This window comes from Nematostella vectensis, chromosome 5 (genome assembly GCF_932526225.1).
Source record: "Nematostella vectensis chromosome 5, jaNemVect1.1, whole genome shotgun sequence".
Classification (NCBI taxonomy): domain Eukaryota; kingdom Metazoa; phylum Cnidaria; class Anthozoa; order Actiniaria; family Edwardsiidae; genus Nematostella; species Nematostella vectensis.
In genome coordinates, this window is record NC_064038.1 from 4,921,812 (window position 1) to 4,939,740 (window position 17,929).

Genomic DNA, 17,929 nt, shown 5'->3' on the forward strand with positions numbered 1-17,929 from the left:
GCATCTGGGATCAGTTTGGTGTTGACAAAATTTTGATATGTGTACCCTGGTAACCATAGTAACCAAGTTTTGAGACATAGGTTTAATGAAAATTAGGCAAAACGCTTTAAGTCGTCAAGATCAACTATTAATACGACGTGCTCAACGTAAATACATGTCATATAAACGTTTTATACCAAGTTTTGAAAAACACAATAAAAATTTACATCTCTATTTTACGGGGGTAGGGGTGGTGGATTTTTTGTCATTTTTTTACCTTCTCGAAATAGTGCTTGTAGAAATAGCAAAAAAACAATCATATCCACCTGAAATCATTAATACAACTTGAAACGAAGATTAAATATTGTCAAAAAGCTCCAGATTTTGCCACCCAGTTTTTATTGATTAAGATAAATAACTTTCATTAAATCCAAGATGGCGGATCCAAGATTGCTATGGCAACACAATATATCATTATGTGTTGCCGTATATCATTTTGTTTCTCTTCGTCAGATAATGATTCTTTGAAAATTTGGTCATAATAGCTCCAATAGTTTAAAAGTAACGGATGGGGGCTCAAAAAGCCCGGTCTGAATAGGTTAATGGCACGTTTGAGGGGGGGATTGGGGACATTAATAGAAATGAGAAAAACCCGCGCCGCGCCCCCCAGCCCGTTTTGCGTAGTTTTGCGTAGACCCCTGGGGGCCTCACAGGAGGGATGTGTTATAGGGGTAGCTTTCAAAGGGGATGGCGGCACGTTCCCGCCCGTTTTCGGTAGTATTACATGCTGAAAGGAAAGCAAAGGGGGGCTTAAAACGATAACATTGTGGCTGCCACCCTTGTGTGGTAACATATGGTAACCTTGCAATTAGACCCTCGTCTGTCCTATAGTATACCGAGCATTCGAGAATGAAGTGCGGAAAAGAGTACTGCAGGTGGCTAAAAGTCGGCCATGCAAACACGTGTTGCAAGAGGTGCATGGACACCTACTGCAAGGTGCTCCTCCAAAGGCACCGTAAGGGCCCGTGCCGTGCAAGATTTGTGACATAGGGACGCAGTCAGAGACGCGGTTGTGTCGCCCCTGCGTAGCGAATCGTGTAGGGCAGAGGATGCGCGACACCGACAGGCTTGCTCGGAAAAAGTTTGCACTGGTCCTGTCTGATATCGTAGCCCGCGATACGGACAATTTAAGACTTGGTGGCACAGGGTATACCCAAACATGGACGCTTACATAGAGGAGATTCTCAATAGCATGCCTGACAGAGAGGCGCCTGCCGTACTAGCGGGGCTGGTCCAGAACATCCTGGACGAGGACATCCCCGAGGATGTCAAGCACAAGCTGCTTAAGCCGCTCGTTCCGGCAGAAGCGCGTCGGCGAGAGGCTGACAAAGAGGCCGAGAAGCAGGAACCGTGGCGCGAGTTCGACCCGCTTCTAAAGCAAAAGGGCCCAGGGGACTTAGATCCCGAGAAGCACTATTCTCTCTTCGTCGGCGGCGCTCATCTTCTGTTCCCAATCGTGGATGCCACTCTTCGGGGCCAAGACACAAGCGCCGGTTTTGGAGATACGGGATCTTGGTCTGTATCTTATACTATAATGTTTGTCTGGGCCAATCAAATTTCTAGAATAAACAAAGGCATTTTTGGTGTTCCAAACATGCATGGACGCAATAAAGAGTAAAACATTATGTATTTGAAAGGAGTTTTATTTAAGACTTCGTTACCTAATTGATATTCACAAACGAAGTTCAAAGCACATGCTAAATAAACAATATGCTGAAGAAACAGCAAGCAGGTTTTCAGAGGGATGCCCTGCAGTCATCGCAATCAGGAAAGGTTTTTAAACTTTAGACACCTTAGAGCAATTCTTTCCATGTTTAGTAATAGTGTCTCTGACGTTATGTTGAGTCTCGAAACTCTCTCTCAACATAACCGCCAGTAGGCTAAATAAACTAAATAAATGAGTTCTAATGTATACACATTCTGTTGGGAAAATACAGAGAAAAGGGGCCTTTGCTTGCAGGGAAAGCACATGTACATGTGGATGAATTATTAGTAACAAATTTCAGCTACAATCGTGCCCTCTGCACGTTGGCGTTACCTCTAACAAGACGCAATGGACAACGCTACTAACAAGACGCGCTTCTAAACAAGGATTTGTTTTTGTTTCTTATTCGGAACTTTCACGGAAATCGGAACGCTAAACTACGAACGCTAAAACTAAAGAAAACAACTATTCAATTTCAATCACCTGAAACGTCACTAAAAAGATTGAACAGCAAACGCAGAAAAGACGAGTTTTGGCTTGTTTGTGGGATAAATTTTCAAGAAATCTGAGCAGGCGAGTTCCTTCAATGTAAATATCGCACAGTTGGACTCGAAGAAAATGTTACAAAACTTTTTGGTAAACTTAGATCAGCTAATTCCAGAAGAATATGCAAAAGCTGTGAACGGAAGATTGACTCGTTAGTCAAAAGAGAGAAAATTCTGAATGAAGATAAGGCATTGAATGGCTTCTTTTATAATTCGTCGCGTGATATTTCTACGGAGGACGCCGTTTTGAATGCGGGCAATTATCCCGCAGCGGATACAGGTTTTCTTTTTCGCGCCGCGCTCCCTGTGTGCCCGATCTCCGCGACGCCCTGGGTCCCCGGGGATGGAGCCGTACATAATAATAAACAATGTGCTGAGTTGAGTGGGCTCCCTGTGGGATTGATAGATATCTTAGTAGGAATCTTTAGATCGATTTGAAGACGCGCTTCTAAACAAGGATTTGTTTTTGTTTCTTATTCGGAACTTTCACGGAATTCGGAACGCTAAACTACGAACGCTAAAACTAAAGAAAACAACTATTCAATTTCAATCACCTGAAACGTCACTAAAAAGATTGAACAGCAAACGCAGAAAAGACGAGTTTTGGCTTGTTTGTGGGATAAATTTTCAAGAAATCTGAGCAGGCGAGTTTCTTCAATGTAAATATCGCACAGTTGGACTCGAAGAAAATGTTACAAAACTTTTTGGTAAACTTAGATCAGCTAATTCCAGAAGAATATGCAAAAGCTGTGAACGGAAGATTGACTCGTTAGTCAAAAGAGAGAAAATTTTAAATGGAGATAAGGCATTGAATGGCTTCCTTTATAATTCGTCGCGTGATATTTCTACGGAGGACGCCGTTTTGAATGCGGGCTATTATCCCGCAGCGGATGTGCCCGATCCCCGCGACGCCCTGGGTCCCCGAGGATGGAGTCGTGCATAATAATAAACAATGTGCTAAGTTGAGTGGGCTCCCTGTGGGATTGATAGATATCTTAGTGGGAATCTTTAGATCGATTTGAACATGTTTGATATATTTGTGCTTCCGATTTTTGGCTATATTAATACGTAGCTTCAAATGTCCTATGACACAATTAATTACTAGTTACGTAACTCCGTAACTTCTAAAGAATCAATATAACCCAATCCCTGAATTTTGCCCTTCCATCCTAATAGAGGCCTTTAGTGTTTGCAGACAAACGCTGCAAAATGCAATATAATTTCAGCACGTTTTGTTGTCTAGGACATTGATTTTTGTGTGCGTGATGAAGCCCACGTTTTATCACGCATGGGGTGATCAACTAGACGCTTTTAAATACTTGTAGCGCCTCGGACGAAGAGTTCTCTTTGTGTGTATTGTGTCGTCTATCCATTTAAAATTGAAATACAACTTTATAAATATAGAAAATGTCGATTAAATTATAAACAGGAACAGCAGGCACGTTTTCAGAGGGAAATTCTGCAGTCATCGCAATCAGGAAGGCTCTCTCTCCTGTTTTTTTACGCGTGAACGACCACGTTAAACCTGATGGCATGCCAAGAATACCTTTCTGTGCATGAACGGCGAAATCAATGAATGTCAATTCAATGAATGCTCATTAGATATATTGGCCAAATTATGAATCAAACTCCGCTAAGGTTACTGGCGGGCTCACATACCCCCCATCCCCCAAAAGGTGGATGGCGGCGGGTCATACCCCACCCTCCTAAATCCGGTCCCTAGCTTGGCCGATTGTTTTGACCTCGTCCCCATAGTTCTCCTCTTCGAAAAAATGAAAAAAAAAAAACTGTTCAATTTCAATCTCCTAAAACGTCACTAAAAAGATTGAACAGCAAACGCAGAAAAGACGAGTTTTGGCTTGTTTGTGGGATAAATTTTCAAGAAATCTGAGCAGGCGAGTTTCTTCAATGTAAATAAAGCACAGTTGGACTCGAAGAAAATGCTACAAAACTTTTTGGTAAACTTAGATCAGCTTATTCCAGAAGAATATGCAAAAGCTGTAAAAGGAAGATTGACTCGTTAGTCAAAAGAGAGAAAATTCTGAATGAAGATAAGGCATTGAATGGCTTCTTTTAGAATTCGTCGCGTGATATTTCTACGGAGGATGCCGTTTTGAATGCGGGCTTATTATCCCGCAGCGGATACAGGTTTTCTTTCTCGCGCCGCGCTCCCTGTGTGCCCGATCTCCGCCACGCCTTGGGTCCCCGAGGATGGAGTCATGCATAATAATAAACAATGTGCTGAGTTGAGCGGGCTCCCTGTGGGATTGATAGATATCTTAGTGGAAATCTTTAGACGAATTTGAACATGTTTGATATATTTGTGCTTCCGATTTTTGGCTATATTAATACGTAGTTTCAAATGACCTATGACACAATTATTTACTGTTACGTAACTCCGTAACTTCAATAAATCAATATAACCCAATCCCTGAAACCTGCCCTTCCATCCTAAGTATAGAGGCCTTTAGTGTTTGCAGACAAACGCCAAAAAATGCAATATAATTTCAGCACGTTTTGTTGTATAGGACATTGATTTTTGGTGTGCGTGATGAAGCCCACGTTTTATCACGCATGGGGTGATCAACTAGACGCTTTTAAATACTTGTAGCGCCTCGGACGAAGAGTTCTCTTTATGTGTATTGTGTCGTCTATCCATTTAAAATTGAAATACAACTTTATAAATATAGAAAAAGTCGATTAAATTATAAACAGGAACAGCAGGCACGTTTTCCGAGGGAAATTCTGCAGTCATCGCAATCAGGAAGGCTGTCTCTCTGCTGTTTTTTTTTTTTTACGCGTGAACGACCACGTTAAACCTGATGGCATGCCAAGAATGCTTTTCTGCGCCTGAACGGCGAAATCAATGAATGTCAATTCAATGAATGCTCATTAGATATATTGGGCAAATTATGAATCAAACTCCGCTAAGGTTACTGGCGGGCTCACATACCCCCCATCCCCAAAAAGGTGGATGGCGGCGGGTCATACCCCAGCCTCCTAAATCCGGTCCCTAGCTTGGCCGATTGTTTTGACCTCGTCCCTATAGTTCTCCTCTTCGAAAAAAGAAAACAACTGTTCAATTTCAATTACCTAAAACGTCACTTAAAGGATTGAACAGCAAACGCAGAAAAGACGAGTTTTGGCTTGTTTGCGGGATAAATAATCTTCAAGAAATCTGAGCAGGCGAGTTTCTTCAATGTAAATAAAGCACAGTTGGACCTGAAGAAAATGTAACAAAACTTTTTGGTGAACTTAGATCAGCTTATTCCAAAAGAACATGCAAAAGCTGTAAAAGGAAGATTGACTCGTTAGTCAAAAAAGAGAAAATTCTGAATGAAGATAAGGCATTGAATGATTTCTTTTAGAATTCGTCGCGTGATATTTCTACGGAGGATGCCGTTTTGAATGCGGGATTATTATCCCTCAGCGGATACAGGTTTTCTTTCTCGCGCCGCGCTCCCTGTGTGCCCGATCTCCGCCACGCCTTGGGTCCCCGAGGATGGAGTCATGCATAATAATAACAATGTGCTGAGTTGAGCGGGCTCCCTGTGGGATTGATAGATATCTTAGTGGAAATCTTTAGATCGATTTCAACATGTTTTATATATTTGTGCTTCCGATTTTTGGCTATATTAATACGTAGTTTCAAATGACCTATGACACAATTATTTACTGTTACGTAACTCCGTACTTCTAAAGAATCAATATAACCCAATCCCTGAAACCTGCCCTTCCATCCTAAGTATAGAGGCCTTTAGTGTTTGCAGACAAACGCCGAAAAATGCAATATAATTTCGGCACGTTTTGTTGTCTAGGACACTGATTTTTGGTGTGCGTGATGAAGCCCACGTTTTATCACGCATGGGGTGATCAACTAGACGCTTTTTTAAAAGCGTCTAGTTTTAAAAATACTTGTAGCGCCTCGGACGAAGAGTTCTCTTTGTGTGTATTGTGTCGTCTATCCATTTAAAATTGAAATACAACTTTATAAACATAGAAAAAGTCGATTAAATTATAAACAGGAACAGCAGGCACGTTTTCAGAGGGAAATTCTGCAGTCATCGCAATCAGGAAGGCGCTCTCCTGTTTTTTTTACGCGTGAACGACCACGTTAAACCTGATGGCATGCCAAGAATACTTTTCTGCGCATGAACGGCGAAATCAATGAATGTCAAAAGCTATGGAAATTAGAAATAGCCGCTCAATTTAGAAACAGGAATAAAAATATCGTATGTAATAGCTGAAGCTATTCTTCGCTTGGGTCTTGTGTCCTGAACATTCCTACAGAACAGAGCTCAACGATCTCTCTCACCGCCGAAGTCTCAAGCATGCGATCGTTGTTCGCAGTCGTTGGTCTTGCTCTACTAGCTGTCTGTATAAGCGGTGATGGAGCTCTGGACGAAGACTCCAATGGAGAAGAAGTACGACCAGTGCGGAACATTACCATTTTTGGTTATATTTGATAAACAATCTGATTAACCAATCAGAGATGAGTATTACTATGCCCAGTCTCACGCGGACACGCCTCAACTCAGAGTGGGAAAACAAAATGGCTCCTTCCTCGATCCACTCCTACGGTACCACCGCCGGCACTAGGCGTACGTGTGCTCACAGCACAGGTACATCTTCTGAAAAAAAGGTATCAGCTTTTTAAAGCCTAGTACCAGACGCCTGGGACTAGTCTGAACTAGTATGAACTAACAAATAACACATTAATTTAAGGCTTCCCAACGCACTAGCCAAAGGCAAGAAAGATTGTTTTCAAACAAGGCGTTGTTCCATCCCGTTATGCATTCTAGCACGTATCGTTCATGTTGGTGAAATTCTAATTCTAATATAATTCTGATTTAATTCTAATGTTGATTTCATTGCTTTTCAGGATGGCACTTCTCGAACTTAAGCTTCTTCGGGGTATGTATCTTATATGTCATTTAGTAAATGTAAAGTGCTTACGGGGTATGTATCTTATATGTCATTTTGTCAATGTCAAGTGCTTTCGGGGTATGTATCTTACATGTCATTTAGTCAATGTCAAGTGCTTTCGGGGTATGTATCTTATATATGTCATTTAGTCAATGTCAAGTGCTTTCGGGGTATGTATCTTATATGTCATTTAGTCAATGTCAAGTGCTTTCGGGGTATGTATCTTATATGTCATTTAGTCAATGTCAAGTGCTTTCGGGGTATGTATCTTATATGTCATTTAGTCAATGTCAAGTGCTTTCGGGGTATGTATCTTATATGTCATTTAGTCAATGTCAAGTGCTTACGGGGTATGTATCTTATATGTCATTTAGTCAATGTCAAGTGCTTTCGGGGTATGTATCTTACATGTCATTTAGTCAATGTCAAGTGCTTTCGGGGTATGTATCTTATATATGTCATTTAGTCAATGTCAAGTGCTTTCGGGGTATGTATCTTATATATGTCATTTAGTCAATGTCAAGTGCTTACGGGGTATGTATCTTATATATGTCATTTTGTCAATGTCAAGTGCTTTCGGGGTATGTATCTTATATATGTCATTTAGTCAATGTCAAGTGCTTTCGGGGTATGTATCTTACATGTCATTTAGTCAATGTCAAGTGCTTTCGGGGTATTATCATATATATGTCATTTAGTCAATGTCAAGTGCTTTCGGGGTATGTATCTTATATATGTCATTTAGTCAATGTCAAGTGCTTTTGGGGTATGTATCTTATATATGTCATTTAGTCAATGTCAAGTGGTTTCGGGGTATGTATCTTATATATGTCATTTAGTCAATGTCAAGTGCTTTCGGGGTATGTATCTTACATGTCATTTAGTCAATGTCAAGTGCTTTCTGGCATACAAAAAAAAGTTAACGGTTTCAGGATATTTCGGAGACACCACCGAATTTGGGGAGTTGGGGGGTTGGGGGCGAGGGATGTATTTAATATAAAACATATTGTTTAATAGGTAAATATGCGCGTTTTTCTCGGTCACTAGACACTAATTACTTTACTTCAGGTCGAGATGGCCGAGATGGCCGCGACGGAGTACCAGGCAAACAAGGTAGGCCCCACAGGATACTCGTTTACAAAGGCTGAGCTTTTTAATAGCGCTGCAAACACCACAGGGTACCCATCTTCAAAAGGTGAGTTCTTTAATCGCGCTGCAAACACCACAGGATACCCATCTACAAAGGATGCGCTCTTTAGGGTGGCCAATCTCACACCACCACAGGGTACCCATCCATACAAACTGAGCACTATAGGGTGCCCAATCTTACAGGAACACCACAGGGTACCCATCGACCCATGGTACTCATAGTACAGTTATCAAGCGTTCTACAGTTCTCAAGCGTTATATAGCAATTTAGAGAAGTCCTCGTTATTCTAAATTCAGAGAAAATCAGCTTATGGCTGCAATTTAAATAAAGTCTCCCCAGATTTATTACCAGCCTCTCCATCCCATATTCCTTTACCCTACCCACCCACATTGTTTTACCTACCCCTCCTACATTCTTCTCCTTACCCCTCCCGCCCACATTCCTATCCTTACCCCACCCTCCCACATTCCTATACTTACCCCACCCTCCCACATTCCTTTACGTATCCCACCCTCCCACATTCCTTTTCTTACCCCACCCTCCCACACTCCTTTACTTACCCCACCCTCCCACATTCCAATCCTTATTCCACCCTCCCACATTCCTATCCTTACCCCACCCTCACACATTCCTTTACTTACCCTACCCTTCTACATTCCTTTACTTACCCCACCCTCCCACATTCCTATTCTCACCTTACCCTCCCACATTCCTATCCTTACCCCACCCTCCCACATTCCTATACTTACCCCACCCTCCTTCATTCCTATCCTTACCCCACCCTCACACATTCCTATCCTTACCCCACCCTTCCACATTCCTTTACTTACCCCACCCTCCCACATTCCTATCCTTACCCCACCCTCCCACATTCCTATCCTTAACCCACCCTCTCACATTCCTATACTTACCCCACCCTCCCACATTCCTATCCTTACCCCACCCTCCCACATTCCTATCCTTACCTCACCCTCCCACATTCCTATCCTTACCCCACCCTCCCACATTCCTATCCTTACCCCACCCTCACACATTCCTTTACTTACCCCACCCTTCTACATTCCTATCCTTACCCCACCCTCACACATTCCTATACTTACCCCACCCTTCCACATACCTATCCTTACCCCACCCTCCCACATTTCTATACTTACACCACCCTCCCACATTCCTATCCTTACCCCACCCTCACACATTCCTTTACTTACCCCACCCTCCCTCATTCCTTTACATACCACACCCTCCCACATTTCTTTACTTACCCCACCCTTCCACATTCCTATCCTTACCCCACCCTCCTACATTCCTATCCTTACCCCACCCTCACACATTCCTATCCTTACCCCACCCTCACACATTCCTTTACTTACCCCACCCTCCCTTATTCCTTTACTTACCCCACCCTTCTACATTCCTATCCTTACCCCACCCTCCCACATTCCTATCCTTACCCCACCCTCACACATTCCTATCCTTACCCCACCCTCCCACATTCCCATCCTTACCCCACCCTCCCACATTCCTTTGCTTACACCACCCTCCCACATTCCTATCCTTACCCCACCCTCACACATTCCTATCCTTACCCCACCCTCACACATTTCTATCCTTACCCCACCCTCCCACATTCCCATCCTTACCCCACCCTCCCACATTCCTTTACTTACACCACCCTCCCACATTCCTATCCTTACCCCACCCTCACACATTCCTATCCTTACCCCACCCTCACACATTCCTATCCTTACCCCACCCTCCCACATTCCTATCCTTACCCCACCCTCACACATTCCTTTACTTACCCCACCCTTCTACATTCCTATACTTACCCCACCCTCCCACATTCCTATCCTTAACCCACCCTCACACATTCCTTTACTTACCCCACCCTTCTACATTCCTATCCTTACCCCACCCTCCTACATTCCTATCCTTACCCCACCCTCCCACATTCCTATCCTTACCCCACCCTCTCACATTCCTATCCTTACCCCACCCTCCCACATTCCTATTCTCACCTTACCCTCCCACATTCCTATCCTTACCCCACCCTCTCACATTCCTATCCTTACCCCACCCTCCCACATTCCTATCCTTATCCCACCCTCCCACATTCCTATACTTACCCCACCCTCCTTCATTCCTATCCTTACCCCACCCTAACACATTCCTATCCTTACCCCACCCTCACACATTCCTTTACTTACCCCACCCTCCCACATTCCTATCCTTACCCCACCCTCCCACATTCCTATCCTTAACCCACCCTCTCACATTCCTATCCTTAACCCACCCTTCCACATTCCTATCCTTACCCCACCTTTCCACATTCCTATCCTTACCCCACCCTCACACATTCCTTTACTTACCCCACACTTCTACATTCCTATACTTACCCCACCCTCACACCTTCCTATCCTTACCCCACCCTTCCACATTCCTTTACTTTCCCCACCCTCCCACATTCCTATACTTACCCCACCCTCCCACATTCCTATTCTCACCTTACCCTTCCACATTCCTATCCTTACCCCACCCTCACACATTCCTATCCTTACCCCACCCTCCCACATTCCTATCCTTAACCCACCCTCACACATTCCTATCCTTACCCCACCCTCCCACATTCCTATACTTCCCCACCCTCCCACATACCTATCCTTACCCCACCCTCCCACATTCCTATCCTTACCCCACCCTCACACATTCCTATCCTTACCCCACCCTCCCACATTCCTATCCTTACCCCACCCTCACACATTCCTATCCTTACCCCACCCTCCCACATTCCTATTCTTACCCCACCCTCACACATTCCTATCCTTACCCCACCCTCACACATTCCTATCCTTACCCCACCCTCCCACATTCCTATCCTTACCCCACCCTCTCACATTCCTATCCTTACCCCACCCTCCCACATTCCTATCCTTACCCCACCCTCCCACATTCCTATCCTTACCCCACCCTCCCACATTTCTATCCTTACCCCACCCTCACACATTCCTATCCTTACCCCACCCTCACACATTCCTATCCTTACCCCACCCTCACACATTTCTATCCTTACCCCACCCTCACACATTCCTATCCTTACCCCACCCTTCCACATTCCTATCCTTACCCCACCCTTCCACATTCCTATACTTACCCCACCCTCCTACATTCCTATCCTTACCCCACCCTCCCACATTCCCTTACTTACCCCACCCTCCCACATTCCCTTACTTACCCCACTCTCCCACATTCCTTTACTTACCCCACCCTCCCACATTCCTATCCTCACCCTCTCACATTCCTTTACTTACCCAACCCTCCCACATTCCTTTACTTACTCCCCCCATGCCCCTCCCATCTACCTTTACCTCACCCGTTGGCGCTCTTTAGTCGCAAAAAAAGGTAAAGATGGAGGTATAGAAAGGTATCGATTTTTTTTTTCGTTTCAGTTTAATTTGTTAGTACGGTGGTTTCTCTATATAACATACAACCTTCAGACTGTGAAAAGTGTCCGTTATATTAATGTATAGAGGTATATATAGGAGTAAACACATTTTTTATTGACTTTAACTATCTTTGAAGTTAGAGTGCATAACTTACTGTCTTCGTACACTTTTTGCGCAATTTTCTTACCGCTCGAGACGCGATGGCCATACTGTACAAGGTTACAGCATTTGGCACATATCAACAAAACAGTGGCGATGTACACGAAGTAAGCAAGTCGAGAAGTCAATAGGTAGAGACTGTGATCAAAAACAGTGGCGATGTACACGAAGTAGGCAAGTCGAGAAGTCAATAGGTAGAGACTGTGATCAAAAACAGTGGCGATGTACATGAGGTAGGCAAGTCGAGAAGTCAATAGGTAGAGACTGTGATCAAAAACAGTGGCGATGTACACGAGGTAGGCAAGTCGAGAAGTCAATAGGTAGAGACTGTGATCAAAAACAGTGGCGATGTACACGAGGTAGGCAAGTCGAGAGGTCAATAGGTAGAGACTGTGATCCCTACTTGAAAAAACTATCTACCGTAGTTTACTTTTTTTTATCCTGCTAATGGTAAGGAGTATAGGATGGCATTTGCGCCAGCAGAAAAAAAGAGACAGTTCCTCGTGCGAATTGCTTTCTGTTGCAGTTTCGCTATTCTGTAAAATAAAGTTTCTATGCAATGTATGTCAATGACATTATTATAAGAAAGTCTAAAAAATAACCACGGTGTCAGGCAAAAAATACAAAGATTGTTAAAGACGGGACCGTGAAATGTGTCCGCGTACGCTTAATAAATGTGTTCGCTTAATGGAGGTATGATTTACAAAATTAAAGTGGCAGAAAAATTGGGACTTTGGATGGTGTCCGCTAAATAGATGGTGTCTATTTAATAGAGGTCGTTATATAGAGGTCCGTTATATGGAGGTCCGTTATATGGAGGTCCGTTATATAGTGGTCCTTTATATAGAGATCTGTTTTATGTGGAAGTCCGTCATATAGAGGTCCGTTATATGGAGTTTCCAATGTTATATGTCTTTAGTGTTTTTATTAATATTATCATTGTTTTTGACATTATTTTACTCAAAATAATCATAGTATGCGCAATTTTTCACCAGGACCCCGTGGTCCTTCAGGGACGCATGGCTCTCGTGGCCCCCCCGGACCAGCAGGACCTCAAGGTCCCCCAGGACACTCTTCAGGGGGGACACAATACATCCGATGGGGGAGGAGAGATTGCCCACGCGGCGCTCTCGAGCTCTACGATGGTAAGGCTTTAGATAGTATTATATTATAAGATCATTTAAGAGAAGGGTGTGATTAAATCTCTACGATGGTAAGGCTAGAGATCAAAATGATTTATAAAGTATGTACAGCCAGTGACCGTTATACACAAAATTTGTATTGGTTTTGCGTTGAGTTATGGTTGTTATGCTGGTTTACAAGCGTCTTTGGGCGTTTTGAAGCATGTTATCGCATAGTCGCAATTTTCGTTTGCCGATTAAAGATGAGTGTTGGGGGCGAGCTTTTAATCCTATCTATCTATTACTTCGTTAACAGGTTGGGTCGGGGGTGCACACTATACCCATGCAGGCGGCGGCAGTAACTACTTATGCCTTCCCGACAAACCCCGCTACGCTCGCTTCACAAACGGGTACCAGAACGGTGGCCGCATCTACCAAACAGAGTACGAAGTAAACGACAACTCCATTTTCGCTCGTGGTCTCCATGACTACGACGCGCCGTGTGCCGCTTGCTACGTGCCAAAACGCACCGCCAACATTATGATACCCGCTACCACAGCTTGCCCGAGCGGCTGGACCCGAGAGTATTGGGGCTACCTGATGACGTCACATTACGCTCAGGCGCACGAATATGAATACATTTGCGTCGACACAAATGCGCAGGCCTTCCCCGGCAGCCACGCGAATCACAACGGCGCGCTCCTTTACCCGGTGCAGGTTTCATGTTCTGGCCCACAGTGCAAGTATTATCAGGGAGACAAGGAGCTAACGTGTGTGGTTTGCACCAAGTAGACATCTCCATGTTACATTGAAAAGATCTGGAAATCATCACGAGTCACGCCATGTAGTCACGCAATGACCCCAGTTAACAGTCACGCCATGTAGTCACGCAATGACCCCAGTTAACAGTCACACCATGTAGTCACGCAATGACCCCAGTTAACAGTAACGCCATGTAATCACGTAAAGACCTCAATACTCCAAAAACTGGAAATCGACTCTGCCAAATTTTCGTCTTTAATAAGACTTCTTCAGGGCATACTCAAAGACGTAAAGACCTCCATGTAGTCACGCAATGGATCACAGAACAAGGAAATGGAACACGGAATTATGAACTCAACAACATAGGTAAACTTAGTTAAGATAAAAGTAATTCTTAATTGTATTGTAAAATAAATCCCAGTTTTGAGGAATATAAGCAATGAGCAGATAAAAAAATGTTTATAGTACCATGTTTAACCAAATAAAAAACGAACATTTCAAATCCATGAATGTGGGTTTTCGTTAGCAGGCACGTACCAGGGGAGTGCGCGCGCATTAAGAAATCCTCAAATACTATGCTTTTTTCATATGATACGCTGCGCATCCCCCCCTGTATCACCCATAAATGTAATAACACCCATAAATGTTATAACACCCATAAATGTTATAACACCCATAAATGTAATAACAACCATAAATGTAATAACACCCATAAATGTTTTAACACCCATAAATGTAATAACAACCATAAATGTAATAACACCCATAAATGTTATAACAGCCATAAATGTAATAACAACCATAAATGTAATAACACCCATAAATGTTATAACACCCATAAATGTAATAACACCCATCAATGTAATAACACCCATAAATGTTATAACACCCATAAATGTTATAACACCCATAAATGTAATAACACGTCATTCATAAATGTTATAAAAACCATAAATGTAATAACACCCATAAATGTAATAACACCCATAAATGTTATAACACCCATAAATGTAATAACACCCATCAATGTAATAACACCCATAAATGTTATAACACCCATAAATGTTATAACACCCATAAATGTTATAACACCCATAAATGTTATAACACCCACCCATAAATGTTATAACACCCACCCATAAATGTTATAACACCCACCCATAAATGTTATAACACCCACCCATAAATGTTATAAGACCCACCCATAAATGTAATAACAGTCACCCATAAATGTAATAACAGTCACCCATAAATGTAATAACAGTCACCCATAAATGTTATAACACCCACCCATAAATGTTATAACACCCACCCATAAATGTTATAACACCCACCCATAAATGTTATAACACCCACCCATAAATGTTATAAGACCCACCCATAAATGTAATAACAGTCACCCATAAATGTAATAACAGTCACCCATAAATGTAATAACAGTCACCCATAAATGTAATAAAACCTTTAAAAGAAAAAGTCGACAACAACGCAGATTTATGTTTTTTAGAACGATATTTCGGCAGGCCAATACCTGCCTTCTTCAGGTTATAAATGAGTTACAATGGCATGTTATAGCTAGTATATGTACAAAGTTCATTGATGATTAACTAACAAAAGGTAAAAATAGTAATTGAGTGACAAAGTACAAAGTTCATTGATGATTAACTAACAAAAGGTAAAAATAGTAATTGAGTGACTTATGGAAGATGGTAAATAGGGTGGTGTGGATTACTAAGTAGCTAAACGGTTTCTTCACGCCGGTTGAGGCCACCGGGTTCAAGAGTGCCAGCGCGAGCTATCAATGTGGCTTCTCTTGCTTTGCGGATGGAGTCGCGGTTATTTCTTATTTTTTCAATAGGTATTAGCTCTATGTCAGAAGCGGAGTGGTTGGGTTTTAGGAAGTGTTCAGCGGCGTGGGTTGGTATGGATCGAGATTGAGAGTCTACGGTTCTGCGGTGGTCATTAAAGCGTTCTTTTAATTTGCGTTTAGTTTCCCCAATATATTGAAGGTTACAGCGGTTACATTGAATCATATAAATCACGTTTTTAGTATTGCAGGTTATGTGGGAGGTTATAGGTCGTGTTTCACCTGTTGAGAAAAATGTGTAGCTTGTAAGGCCATCGGTCCATACAACAAAAATATGGACTGAGGGCCTAGACAAATTGAACGCTTTTGTAGATTATCTTAACAATCTACACCCCACCATTAAATTTACAAGCTCCCACTCCTATAACAATGTACCTTTTCTTGACGTTAATGTCTCCCTTGTTAATAGTAAAATCGAAACTGACCTCTACTCCAAACCTACTGACAAACACCAACACCTTCTTTTTTCATCTTGCCATCCTCATCACACCAAAAAGGCCATCCCTTATAGCCTCGCCCTCCGTATTCGCCGCATTTGTTCTACAGAAGAAAGCTTTAATAACCGCTGCAATGAACTCACCAACTACCTCCTCAAGCGTGGCTATAAACCCGCTTTTCTCAAGAGACAAATCCTACGCGTTGCTAACATTTCCCGCATTGACGCCCTACGCCCTAATAATAACAACCACAAAAACTCCCGTCGCATCCCCTTTGTCACTACCTATAACCCTACACTACCTAACATCAACAACATAATCCGTAGAAACTACAACCTTCTACTCTCGTCTAAGCGATGCCATAAGGTTTTCACTGAGCCCCCTCTTGTCGCCTTTCGCCGCTCACCTAACCTCCGCGACATCCTCGTTAAAGCCAAGCTACCTTCCGACCGCTCTCCCACCAACCAACCTCCCGGTGCTTTCCGTTGCGGAAAAAACTGCCTAACCTGCCCCTATATTAGAACCGATGGCCTTACAAGCTACACATTTTTCTCAACAGGTGAAACACGACCTATAACATCCCACATAACCTGCAATACTAAAAACGTGATTTATATGATTCAATGTAACCGCTGTAACCTTCAATATATTGGGGAAACTAAACGCAAATTAAAAGAACGCTTTAATGACCACCGCAGAACCGTAGACTCTCAATCTCGATCCATACCAACCCACGCCGCTGAACACTTCCTAAAACCCAACCACTCCGCTTCTGACATAGAGCTAATACCTATTGAAAAAATAAGAAATAACCGCGACTCCATCCGCAAAGCAAGAGAAGCCACATTGATAGCTCGCGCTGGCACTCTTGAACCCGGTGGCCTCAACCGGCGTGAAGAAACCGTTTAGCTACTTAGTAATCCACACCACCCTATTTACCATCTTCCATAAGTCACTAAATTACTATTTTTACCTTTTGTTAGTTAATCATCAATGAACTTTGTACTTTGTCACTCAATTACTATTTTTACCTTTTGTTAGTTAATCATCAATGAACTTTGTACATATACTAGCTATAACATGCCATTGTAACTCATTTATAACCTGAAGAAGGCAGGTATTGGCCTGCCGAAATATCGTTCTAAAAAACATAAATCTGCGTTGTTGTCGACTTTTTCTTTTAAAGGTTTTATTAATTAATCAACTGTCGACGCAGACCACAAGGTCCGACGCACACCAGCAGATAGAGGCTGTCCGGTGGTTTCTTCCTACGTTTTTATAAATGTAATAACAGTCACCCATAAATGTTATAACACCCACCCATAAATGTAATAACAGTCACCCATAAATGTAATAACAGTCACCCATAAAATGTAATAACAGTCACCCATAAAATGTAATAACAGTCACCCATAAAATGTAATAACAGTCACCCATAAATGTAATAACAGTCACCCATAAATGTAATAACAGTCACCCATAAATGTAATAACAGTCACCCATAAAATGTAATAACAGTCACCCATAAAATGTAATAACACTCACCCATAAAATGTAATAACAGTCACCCATAAATGTAATAACAGTCACCCATAAATGTAATAACAGTCACCCATAAATGTAATAACACATCGCCCATTAATGTAATAACACATCGCCCATTAATGTAATAACACATCGCCCATTAATGTAATAAACAGTTAACCATAAATGTAATAAACAGTCAACCCTAAATGTAAGAACACGTCGCCCATAAATGTAAGAACACGTCGCCC

General features: G+C 42.5%; 1 protein-coding gene across 1 annotated transcript; it reads left to right on the forward strand.

Annotated features, from left to right (window-relative positions):
- Positions 1–4,456: 4,456 nt before the first annotated feature.
- On the forward strand, positions 4,457–14,355 carry LOC5509171 (short-chain collagen C4). The gene is made up of 5 exons (XM_032378083.2): positions 4,457–6,931; positions 7,172–7,203; positions 8,284–8,328; positions 12,963–13,112; positions 13,405–14,355. The coding sequence occupies exons 2-5, from the start codon at positions 7,173–7,175 to the stop codon at positions 13,878–13,880; spliced, it is 702 nt and encodes a 233-aa protein (XP_032233974.1). The 5' UTR covers positions 4,457–6,931; position 7,172; the 3' UTR covers positions 13,881–14,355.
- Positions 14,356–17,929: the final 3,574 nt, after the last annotated feature.